The sequence below is a fragment of the Bos indicus genome, chromosome 26 (genome assembly GCF_029378745.1).
Source record: "Bos indicus isolate NIAB-ARS_2022 breed Sahiwal x Tharparkar chromosome 26, NIAB-ARS_B.indTharparkar_mat_pri_1.0, whole genome shotgun sequence".
Classification (NCBI taxonomy): domain Eukaryota; kingdom Metazoa; phylum Chordata; class Mammalia; order Artiodactyla; family Bovidae; genus Bos; species Bos indicus.
The window spans coordinates 34,134,600-34,146,646 of NC_091785.1; the positions used below are offsets into that span (position 1 = coordinate 34,134,600).

The 12,047-nt window shown below is 40.0% G+C and overlaps 1 protein-coding gene across 3 annotated transcripts in view; it reads left to right on the top strand.

The window, feature by feature from the left end:
- The window catches only part of TDRD1 (tudor domain containing 1), a 55,073-nt gene that overhangs the window by 6,331 nt on the left and 36,695 nt on the right, over positions 1–12,047 (top strand). For all 3 annotated transcript variants that reach the window (XM_070780877.1, XM_070780878.1, XM_070780876.1), the window contains exons 2-3: positions 5,410–5,740; positions 8,457–8,515. In XM_070780877.1, the coding sequence (XP_070636978.1) occupies positions 5,440–5,740; positions 8,457–8,515 (360 nt within the window). In that variant the 5' untranslated portion in view covers positions 5,410–5,439. The remainder of the gene's footprint in view (positions 1–5,409; positions 5,741–8,456; positions 8,516–12,047) is intronic.

Here is a 12,047-nt window from a genome sequence, read left to right on the forward strand (position 1 = left end):
CCTAGAGTTGTGCTGCTTGATTATGCTTATTGCTTCCTCATTGTGATGTGGGTGGTACATCTTCAGGCCTCAGGTCCATGTTGCCGGAAGAAAAGAGTGAAAGACCCTGCTAGCTGGATCTGTCCCTATTCATCATAAGTGGACAGAGGTTCCGAAGAAGCTCAACTCGGGAGAACTCTGATGATGGCCAATGTTGTCTCTAACTCAGGCTGGCAAATCAGAGGTGAAAGGTGGTGTTTGGGCCAGTCAGCCACAGTGTCTCGATGTTTCTTTACTGTTTATCCCGCTTTTTAAAGGTATCCAATTGGTCATCTTTGAGTTAATATTTATTTCCTGATCTCTTTACTATTTTTTGTAAGCTTTTAATTGTTCTTATAGTCAGGCTTGCCATCATTTCCTTTGTAATATTTTACCACTTTTAAACTAAAACAGGGACTTCCCTGGTAGTTCAGTGATTAAGATCTCATGCTCCCAACGCAAGGGGCATGAGTTCGATCCCTGGTTGGGGAACTAAAATCCCACATGCCTCAGGAGGGCGGCGGGAAAAAAAAACAACTAAAACCAAACCCAAACCCCATCGTCCACTGTGGGTTTTGCATGCTGGTTTTTCAGGGAAGTAAACTCTGAGGTGGAGATTGGTATAGTGTGGTGAGTGAACGTGGCTTGTATGGTACTAGTTTCTTTTGGAGTTAGATGAAGTGGACTTGGTAGTCCGGTATATCTCAATGTTGGAAAAAATGAATATTCTTGGTTGTATTGGTCGCTACTAGATCAAGTTTCATTGTGGTAGTAAACTGCATCTTATCACTGATGATTGAGTGGCTACAGGACTGGGAAAGGTCAGTTTTCATTCCAATCCCAAAGAAAGGCAATGCCAAAGAATGCTCAAACTACCACACAATTGCACTCATCTCACACACTAGTAAAGTAATGCTCAAAATTCTCCAAGCCAGGCTTCAGCAATACGTGAACCGTGAACTTCCTGACGTTCAAGCTGGTTTTAGAAAAGGCAGAGGAACCAGAGATCAAATTGCCAACATCCGCTGGGTCATGGAAAAAGCAAGAGAGTTCCAGAAAAACATCTATTTCTGTTTTATTGACTATGCCAAAGCCTTTGACTGTGTGGATCAGAATAAACTGTGGAAAATTCTGAAAGGGATGGAATACCAGACCACTTGACCTGCCTCTTGAGAAATCTGTATGCAGGTCAGGAAGCAACAGTTAGAACTGGACATGGAACAACAGACTGGTTCCAAATAGGAAAAGGAGTACATCAAGGCTGTATATTGTCACCCTGCTTATTTAAATTCTATGCAGAGTACATCATGAGAAACGCTGGGCCGGAAGAAGCACAAGCTGGAATCAAGATTGCCGGGAGAAATATCAATAACCTCAGATATACAGATGACACCACCCTTATGGCAGAAAGTGAAGAGGAACTAAAAAGCCTCTTGATGAAAGTGAAAGTGGAGAGTGAAAAAGTTGGCTTAAAGCTCAACATTCAGAAAACGAAGATCATGGCATCCGGTCTCATCACTTCATGGGAAATAGATGGGGAAACAGTGGAAACAGTGTCAGACTTTATTTTTTTGGGCCCCAAAATCACTGCAGATGGTGACTGTAGCCATGAAATTAAAAGACTCTTACTCCTTGGAAGGAAAGGTATGACCAACCTAGATAGCATATTCAAAAGCAGAGAAATTACTTTGCCAACAAAGGTCCGTCTAGTCAAGGCTATGGTTTTCTTGTGGTCATGTATGGATGTGAGAGTTGGACTGTGAAGAAGGCTGAGCGCCGAAGAATAGATGCTTTTGAAGTGTGGTGTTGGAGAAGACTCTTGAGAGTCCCTTGGACTGCAAGGAGATGCAACCAGTCCATTCTGAAGGAGATCAGCCCTGGGATTTCTTTGGAAGGAATGATGCTAAAGCTGAAACTCCAGTACTTTGGCCACCTCATGCGAAGAGTTGACTCATTGGAAAAGACTCTGATGCTGGGAGGGATTGGGGGCAGGAGGAGAAGGGGACGACGGAGGATGAGATGGCTGGATGGCATCACTGACTTGATGGACGTGAGTCTGAGTGAACTCCGGGAGTTGGTGATGGACAGGGAGGCCTGGGGTGCTGCAATTCATGGGGTCACAGAGAGTCGGACACGACTGAGCGACTGAACTGAACTGAGTATGTTTCTAAAGCTGGTGTGTCCTTTTGGAGGCTGAATTTCTCTTTACTTAGTTTTTACTTTATATTGATACATCTCAAGGCTATGTCACTGCTCTCTCTCCTGGGAGTGTTTCTTTTATCAATATAAAATATCTCCCTTTATCTGAATATTTTCTACCTTAGGTTCTTTTATCTGCTGTTAATCATTAGCAGACCAACTTTATTTTGGTTATCTGCATAGCACATGTTATAGTCCTTTTATTTTCAAGCTTGCCGTATATTTTGTTTAATGTATGTCTTTTGTGCATATTATCTATCTGGATATTTTTCTCCCTGGGTCTATCTCTCTTTTAATTGAGACTTAATCATTGATACTTTGGTTACTTAGGCTTGGTGCGGTCATCTTATTTGGTGTTTTCTATTTATCATTTTATCATAATGGGATTTTTCCCCTCTGTTGGGTTTTGAAGTTACACACTGTTTCTGTCCTTGTGGTAGTTGCCCTAATGATTTAACTGGATGTTCTTTATATTTCTTGCACAGAGTCTAGTAACTCACTGTTCATCTCCCCACCCAGTATCCCCTGGAACTTATTTTTCCTTTTGTAGTTTCACAGTATTTCTCTCTTACTGCATCCAGCATTGTCGTTCTCAATCTGATCCTTCAGTTTAGTGTACTTTTTGCTACAGGTAGGCTTTCCCTGTGGAGAAGGCAGTGGCACCCCACTCCAGTGCTCTTGCCTGGAAATTTCCATGGACGGAGGAACCTGGTAGGCTGCAGTCCATGGGATCACTGAGAGTCGGACATGACTGAGTGACTTCACTTTTACTTTTCACTTTAATGCATTGGAGAAGGAAATGGCAACCCACTCCAGTGTTCTTGCCTGGAGAATCCCAGGGACGGCAGAGCCTGGTGGGCTGCCGCCTATGGGGTGGCACAGAGTCGGACACGACTGAAACTACTTATCGGCGGCAGCAGCAGCAGGCTTTCCCTGACACCTGCCTCCCAGCACAGCTGCCCATCCGAAGGCCTTGTTAGGCATCCTCCAGGACCTGGTCCCCTGAGAGTTCCCTCACCTTGAAGTCTGCTTGTGTATATCTTTTCTTTTAAAATTTCATTATCTTTCCTGCGTTGTCATTCAGTGGACATGAATTTGAGCAAACTCTGGGAGATAGTGGAGGATGGAAGAACATGATGGGCTACAGTCTATGTGGTGGAAAAGAGTCAGACCCGACTTAGCAACTGAACGACAACAACAAGGCCTGATATAAAGCAGAGATAGCAGTTTTAGGACACCAAGGGGGAGGATTTTTCTGCTTTCTTTATCTTCTATTTAAAACAACGTTACCCACCCCAGTATTCTTGGTCTTCCCTTATGGCTTAGCTGGTAAAGAATCTGCCTGCAATGCGGATTGCAATGCGGAGACCTGGGTTCGATCTCTGGGGTTGGGAAGATCCCCTGGAGAAGGGGAAGGCTACCCACTCCAGTATTCTGGCCTGGAGAATTCCATGAACTGTATAGTCCATGGGGTCGCAAGGAGTCGGACATGACTGAGTGACTTTAAATGTAAAATGTAATGTAAATAACATTTAGCTGTTACTCATACCAGTTTGGGCTATCTATGGCCTTTTTTTTTTTCTTTCTGAGCTGTTTTGGGAAGATAGGCAGACATTTTGCCTGCAGGCTGAAGACAGATCTATAGGTCAGTATTTCAAAATAAGATTGTTTCTCCACTTTTTTTTTTTAACTTCCCCTGAGCACTTAGTATTCTCAAGGAGTAATAGAAAAACAACAAGCCAGCCTAATGTCTAGATAGAGGTTTCTCAGAGGCTCTCTGCAACAATATGTGTACCTTACTTGCAGCCAAGCACTCACACAGATAAATATTTAAAAGCAACAGATGCAGGTTACAATTTATAAAGCCCAAATGGAGATTATGAAATGGAGGACTTGAGGGAAAAGAAAAAAACAAACAAATCAGCTGAGGCAAATAGGAAGCAAAGAGTTGACCAGGGGGATGAGAGCAAGGACATTCTGGGGACCAGGTTCAAGGTCATAGCAGAGCAACAAGCAGGAGAGGGTAGACGGGTTCTGAAAGGCTCAACAGGCAGATGATGACCTGATTTAAACACTACCCTCTGTTATACTTCACCATTGAGTTGTAGGCTCTAGGTCAGAAATACATTAAAAAAGAAAAAAATGTAAGTCAGTAAGTGTTAGTCGCCCAGTCGTACCCGACTCTTTGCGACCCCATGGACTGCAGCCCACCAGGCTCTTCTGTCCATGAGATTTTCCAGGCAAGGATACTGGAGTGGGTTGCCATTTCCTTCTCCAGGGTATCATCCAGACCCAGGGATCAAACCCGGATCTCCTGCACTGCAGGCAGATTCTTTACCGACTGAGCTAATAGGCCTTTTCTATCCCTGTTGTTTCCAGAAGCTTTTTAAAGTAAGGAATGATGCGGAACTCAGAGGTGTAATGCTTAATGTCTCTTGAATTGTCCACTGTTGAATTTTGTTCAACTTGGAGTTTGTACTTAAATGATAAAGAATCATTCTTTTCTTGTGCCTGTAGAACAGGCTTTGGTATTAAAACTGTTTACCTCAGATTGGGATTTGAACCCATGTGGCTGGGACTCAAACCCAGTCAAAACCCATGGTACCTGGTTTCAGGACCAAATGAAGCTCGGGTTCTTAATGTCTCATTGCAGAAAAATTCGGTGAGAGACAAAGTGATAGGTAAGAAGTGGATTTATTTGGATACAGAGAGGAGCACAGTCCACAGAGTATGGGCCATGGCAGAGGACGAGTGTGGCTGAAAAGGGGCGTGGTTAGTTTTTATAGGCTGGGTAATTTCATTTGCTAATGAGTGGGAGGATTATTCCACCTGTTTTAGGGAAGGGGCGGAGATTTCCAGGATTTGGGCCACCACCTTTGAACAGTGCCTTGGAACTATCTTGGCACTTCTGGGTGTGTCATTTCACCTGCTGACTGAGGATCAAGGTCTAGTCTTGTCCACCAGCTTGGTCCCACTGGATTCTAATCAGTCAGTGTTGTGTCCTTGGGCTATGTCATTCTTTCAAAAGTTGTGCCCTGCCCTTTTCCCTCCAGTTCAGTATCACAGTTAGTTACATCTGCTTTGGAGTCATTTATGAGAAAGAGCTGTTGCATAAAAAAGAAACCACCTGGGCCTGCAGTGCTTCTATTTTTGGAATTAAAAGTTGCCTTTTGAATACATTTCTTCCCTTAGACTTCTGTGAATGTTAAACTGCTGCTTAATATGATGTCAAGAAATATTTTGGCGGCATCTACCTGTAAAATGACAGAGCCATTTAATTTTGAGAAAAATGAAAGCAAGCTTCCATCACACGAGTCTTTGAGAAGTCCTGGAGGACATCCTAACCATCCTAATTTCAGGTTGAAAAGCCCAGAGAATGGAAATAAAAAGAACAATTTTTTGCTTTGTGAGCAAACCAAACAGTTTTTGGCTAGCCAGGAAGACAGTTCACTGTCTTCACACCCTAACGGTGTCAATGGAGAAATGGCTGGATCCAAGGAAGACAGGAAGACATTGCCAACAGGTGAGTACAAACTGCAGGTTTAATATTCACTTGATTCTGATGGTTTCTTAGACTTACTGAAAGTATCTGTAACTACACACCAGGGGCCGATTAACAGAATAACCAAATGGCTAACTTACAGTATTTGCACGTAAATATTAATTTAGAAAGGAAAACCAGATGCCAAGTAGCTACTTTGGTTACGTTAATCACAGAAGGATTCATGAGAAAATGTCTATAAATGAACTTCTCTCCCCAAACCTCCACCTCATCCAGAGATACACTAGAGATGAAGAAAGGAAACACTGGCTTTTTATGAATGTTCTAAAGATTGGTCTTAGGCTAGAAATACTGTGCAAATTTTGTGCATATAATAGTTCACAAAGATGTATCTAAGACAGTAATTTGTTTCATTCCTTTAGTCTTAATTCTAAAAATCTACTTTTTAAGGAGGCTGGGGCCTGGTGGAATTTAGCCTCTGTGAATGTATGTAAAGTATGACCTTATAATATGGTGATGTAGTCCTCAGAGTTTGGCCCTTGGGCCTCTGAAAAAGTGAAAGTTGCTCAGTTGTGTCCTACTCTTGGCAACCCCATGAACTGTAGCCCTCCAGGCTCCTCTGTCCAGGAATTCTCCACTCAAGAATACTGGAGCAGGTAGCCATTCCCTTCTCCTGGGGATCTTTCTGACCCAGGGATTGAAACCACGCCTCTTGCATTGCAGGTGGATTCTTTACCATCAGAGGCACCAGGCCTCTGGGGTCACAAGTAATTTCCTAATAATACTAAAACATTATTTGCTCTTCTTCACTGTGCTGAGTTTATGCAGGTGGTGCAGAAGCAAAGGTGGGTAGCCTCTGACACCTCATTAGCTCGTCTTTAGCAGGGGTGCCAGCCTGGGTTAGGGGTCATTGTTTTTCATTGTCATGCACTTGCATTTAAGACAAAAGCAAGCCAGAAATGTCAGTGTTACGTAAGAGTGCCCTTGATAAGGCAGTACAAATTTATTAATAAGTCTTGACTCTTGTGTACAGGTATTTTTAATATTCTGGGTAACAAAATGAGAATTACTCCTAACTTTTGCTGCCTACTGAAGTATGAAAAACATGTGTGCAATTGTTTGAATTGTGGCTGAATGGAAATTTTTTTGGAGTTTTTTTTGTAATTTTTCATTTTTGCTTGAAAAGAATGACAAACTGTGATCATTCAGACTTCGCTATCTGGCAGTCATTTTCTCAGAAGTGGGCAGAGTGGGCCTGTCACTTCAAAGGGAACAGCTGACGGTATTTTGTTGCTAATGATAAAATTGGAGAAGGCAATGGCACCCCACTGCAGTCCTCTTGCCTGAAAAATCCCATGGACGGAGGAGCCTGGTGGGCTGCAGTCCATGGGGTCGCGAAGAAGTCGGACACGACCGATCGACTTCACTTTCCCTTTTCACTTTCATGCCTTGGAGAAGGAAATGGCAACGCACTCCAGTGTTCTTGCCTGGAGAATCCCAGGGACAGGGGAGCCTGGTGGGCTGCCGTCTATGGGTCGCACAGAGTCGGACACGACTGACGCGTGCCCTACAATGATAAAATACAATTTGAGGAAATGTGTATCAGCCACTGTGAGCTAGAGAGCTTCCCAGTACTTAGAAGATTTTTCTGCTGAGGTACACAGTGATATTAACACTTAAGATGTTTTATATTGTCTGATGAAATATGTCAACATTTGTAAGATCTGCATAACTCAAGAGTTTCTTAGTCTTTTCCAAAAAACCAATGTGTAGTGTTTTGTAGTCATGCATGGATAAAAATCCATTTAAAGTGCAAGATAAATCAATGGATTCTAATGTAACAGATGAAAAGTTTATTGATATAGCTTTAGATTCCATATTGCAACTAACCCTTAAACTACCACTTAAGTTTTGGTGTGAATTAAAGGAAAATATCCACAGTTATCTGAGAGGGCCATGAAATACTATTCCTGTTTGTAACCGGATACGTGTGTGAGGCCAGATTTTCTTCAGAGACGTCAATTAAAGCAACATATGACAACAGATTGGATTCAAAAGCAGATACGAGAATCCAGCTATCATTGGTGAAGCCAAACATTAAAGAGATGTGAAAAAATGTAAAATAATGCCACTCTTTAAACAATTGTGGTTTTTTCTGCTTTGGAAAATGCAGTTTTTTTCTAAAAAAATCATGGCAACATGTAATACATTTGATATTTTTAATAAATATTTTTAAATGTTTAGTTTTAATTTCTACTTCTTAGTTTTAATTTCTTTTTTTTTTGGGCCGTGCCATATGGCTTGTAGGACTTACCAGGGATTGAACTCGGGCCCTCAGCAGTGAGAACATGGAGTCCTAACCACTGGGCTGCCAGGGAATTCCCAGTTTTCATTTCTAATAATGCTAAATATTGGTAGATATAAACCATGTAGACAAAAGCTCTTTGAGGTCCTCAGTGATGTATAAGAGGTAAATGAGTCTGCAGTTCAGAAAGCCTGGTAACTGTTTCCATTGTGAATGGAGAGAAGTTCACAGTGAGCAGGGTGCACTGGTAGAGGAAATTGCAGGCAAATCCTTATTTTCCATTAGGAAAAGAAGGATGTTGCTTATTTATAGTATGGCTTTAAGGCTATTATGGTATAGCTCTATTTGAATGTTACCTAATTATGTTATTGTACATTTTCAGGAATAAAGTAATATTTGACTTTTATTCGGCATTATGTTTTATATCCCCAGGTAACACTGTGTCACCATTAAATGTTGGAAATAATTCACCACCCAAAGAAGTAAATAGTGTAAGTTAATGTGGATTTTCTTCTCTTTGGCATTTCTGGATAAAAGATTCTAAACATGTTTTTGTATTATGTTAGTAAAGAATTACTCAATTTGCAGGTAATATTCAAGGTCACACTGTTTTATTTTTAGCCTAGTATCTTTTAAAAAAAATAAACTTTTTCTATTTAGGTAATTACAGGTTGACACGCAGTTGTAAAAAATAATAGAGATCATTTGTAGCCTTTACCCAGTGCTCCCTATGGTCACACACTACAGAGCTGCAGTGTAATGTTTCAACCAGGATCATGAAACAGTACAGTCAAGATAACACAATATTTCCATCACTCCAAGGATCCCTTCTGCACCTTTTTGAGGTCACATCCACTTCCCTCCTGCCCCCATACCCTCTTCTTAACCCCTGGCAGCTATTAATCTAATCCATATTTCCAAAATGTCATTTCAAGGATGGGATGTCATACAAACAGTATTATACAGTTTGTACCTTTTGGGATTGAATTTTTTTCACTCAGTGTGATTCTCTGAAGATTGACCGCGACTGTTGTTGGTATCAGTGGTGTATTGCTTTTTATTGCTGAGGCCTATTTAATTCTGCGGCCCACTGAAACACATCTGGAATGTTGCCAGTTTCTGCCTATTGTAACTACTACTACTACTATAAACATTCCTGTGCAGAGTTTTATGTGAACATGAGTTTTTTGTTTTTGCTTTAGAATAAGTGCCCAGGAGTGCAGTTTCTGGGTCATATAGTAGTTGCATATTTAGGTTTTTAAGAAGCTGCCAAAGTGTTCTGCAGAGTGGCTCTACCATTTTACATTCCCATTGAGAATATATAAGTGACCTAGATTCTCTCCATCCAGCATCCTCTCCAGTGTTTGCTAGTGTTAGTATTTTTAGTTTCCCTGTTTTCATGTTTATCTACTGATGGCTCATTGTGATCTTAATTTGTTTGCCTGATGGCTAAGGATAAACATCTTTTCATGTGCTTATTTGCCATCCATGTGTCTTTTTTGGTGAAATGTTCTTCATGGCTTTTGTCCATTTTCTAATTTGAATTGTTTATTTATTCATTTATTTTTTCCTACTGAGTTTTGAAAGCTCTTTATGTATTCCAGATTCTAGTGCTTTGTCAAATATATGATTTCCAAATATTTTCTCCCAGTTCCTGACTTGTCTTTTCATTCTCTTAACAAGGTATTTAGCTGAGCAAAAGTTTTTAACTAAATCCTGGCCATTTTTTCATTTTATGGAGTATTTTGGTGTCATGTCCAAGAACTCTTTGCCCGTTTAGCTCCAAAAACTTCGGGATTTTTTTTTTCCCCAAAGAAGTTTATAGTTTTATATTTAAATGTGTGGTCCATTTTGAGTTAATTCCAACTCATGAGACTTAGGTTGAGGGTAAATTTTTTTGGCTAGGGATGTCCAGTTGCTCCAGCACCATTTGTTGAAAATGTTATCTTTCCTCCACTGAATTACTTTTGCCCTTTTGTCACAAGTTAGCTAGACTAATTTGTGTGGGTCTGTTCTGGATTCGCTGTTCTTTTCTGCTGATCTCTGGGTCTTTTCCCTGCATCAGTACCATACAGCACTGGAGCTGTGATAGATAGTCATGAAGTTGGGTACAGTGATTCCTCCCATTTTCTCTTTCATCTTTCAAAATAGTTTTATCCAGTCTTGTTTCTTTTCTTTCCAGTCTACATTTTGGAGTACTCTGGTTTGTAACTAGAAAAAAATCTTGCTGGAATTTTGATAGAATTGCATTAAGCCTGTTTATCAATTTGATAATTATTGCCACCTTTGCTGGGTTGGGGCTTCCCTTGTGGCTCAGCTTGTAAAGAATCTGCCTGAAATCTAGACAGCATATTTAAAAGCAGAGACATTACTTTGCCAACAAAGGTCCGTCTAGTCAAGGCTATGGTTTTTCCAGTAGTCATGTATGCATGCGACATTTGGACTATAAAGAAAGCTGAGCGCTGAAGAATTGATGCTTTTGAACTGTGGTGTTGTAAAAGACTCTTGAGAGTCCCTTGGACAGCAAGGAGATCCAACCAGTCCATCCTAAAGGAAATCAGTTCTGAATATTCACTGGAAGGACTGATGTTGAAGCTGAAACTCCAATACTTTGGCCACCGGATGTGAAAAACTGACTCATTTGAAAAGACCCTGATGCTAGGAAAGATTGAAGGTGGGAGGAGAAGGGGACGACAGAGGATGAGATGGTTGGATGGCATCACCGACTCAATGGACATGAGTTTGAGTAAACTCTGTGAGTTGGTGATAGACAGGGAAGCTTGGCATGCTGCAGTCCATGGGGTTGCAAAGAGTCAGACACGACTGAGCAACTGAACTGAACTTGCTGGGTTGAATCTTCTAATTAACACAATCTGTCCTCCAATTCATTTAAATGTTCTTTGATTTCTTTCACTGTGGTTTTCAGTTTATAAGCTGTGTATGCTTCACACAGCTTTAGATTTACAACTAAGTGGGTTGGTTTTTTTTTTGAGTAATTATACATTTTATTTCCATGTGTCTTCATTTTCATTGCTAATATGAAAAAATACGGTTGATTTTGCATGTTTATCTGTATCCTGTGACCCTCCAGGAGTCACTTATTCTAGGAATTTTTTTGTAGATTGCTTGGGATTTCCTATATAGATAATTATATCATCTGCAAATAAAAGACAGTTTTATTTCTTCCTTTTTAAAATATATGCTTTTTATTTCCTTTTCTTGCCTTATTGTGTGAGCTAAAACTCTAGCACTGTGTTACTAGTGATGAGAGTGGATATCTTTGGTTCCAAGCTTACAGGGAAAGCATTGAGTCTTTGCACTGTTGAGAATGTTAGCTATAGGATTTTTGTAGATGATCTTTATCAAGTTGATGAAGTTTTCTCTCTTCCTACTTTGCTGAGAGCTTTCTTCTTTATCATGAATAGGTATTGAATTTTTTAAATGCTTTTTCTTAATTCATTGATACTGTTGTGATTCTTTTCCCCTTTAGCTTGTTAATTTTGTAGATTACATTGATTTTTTTTTTAAATTTAACTAATCTCATATTTCTGGAATAAACACCACTTGGTCATGATGTATAATTATTTTTTATATATTACTGAATTATATCTAGTGTTGCTTTGAATAAGGATTTTTGTGCCCATTTTCATGAGTTTTGTCTGTAATTTTCTCTTTTTTATTGTCTTTGTATAGTTTGAGTGTCAAGATAACACTAGTTTTTTGGGATAGAGATTGTATAGAATCACTGTAAATTCTTTAAACATTTGGTAGTATTCTCCAATAGTAAAAGCCATTTGGGCTTGAAGATTTCTTTTTTGGGAGTTTTAAAATTATTCATTTTCCTTAATATTTATAGGGTTATTCAAATTATCTATTTCATATTATAATTTGTGATTTTTCTCCTGAAAAATTGGTCACTTTTGCCACATTGTGAAATTTATGTAGAGTTGTTTGAAGTGTTCCGTTATCATCTTTGTATCTTCATGGTCTGTGGTAATATATACCTATTTCATTCCTGATACT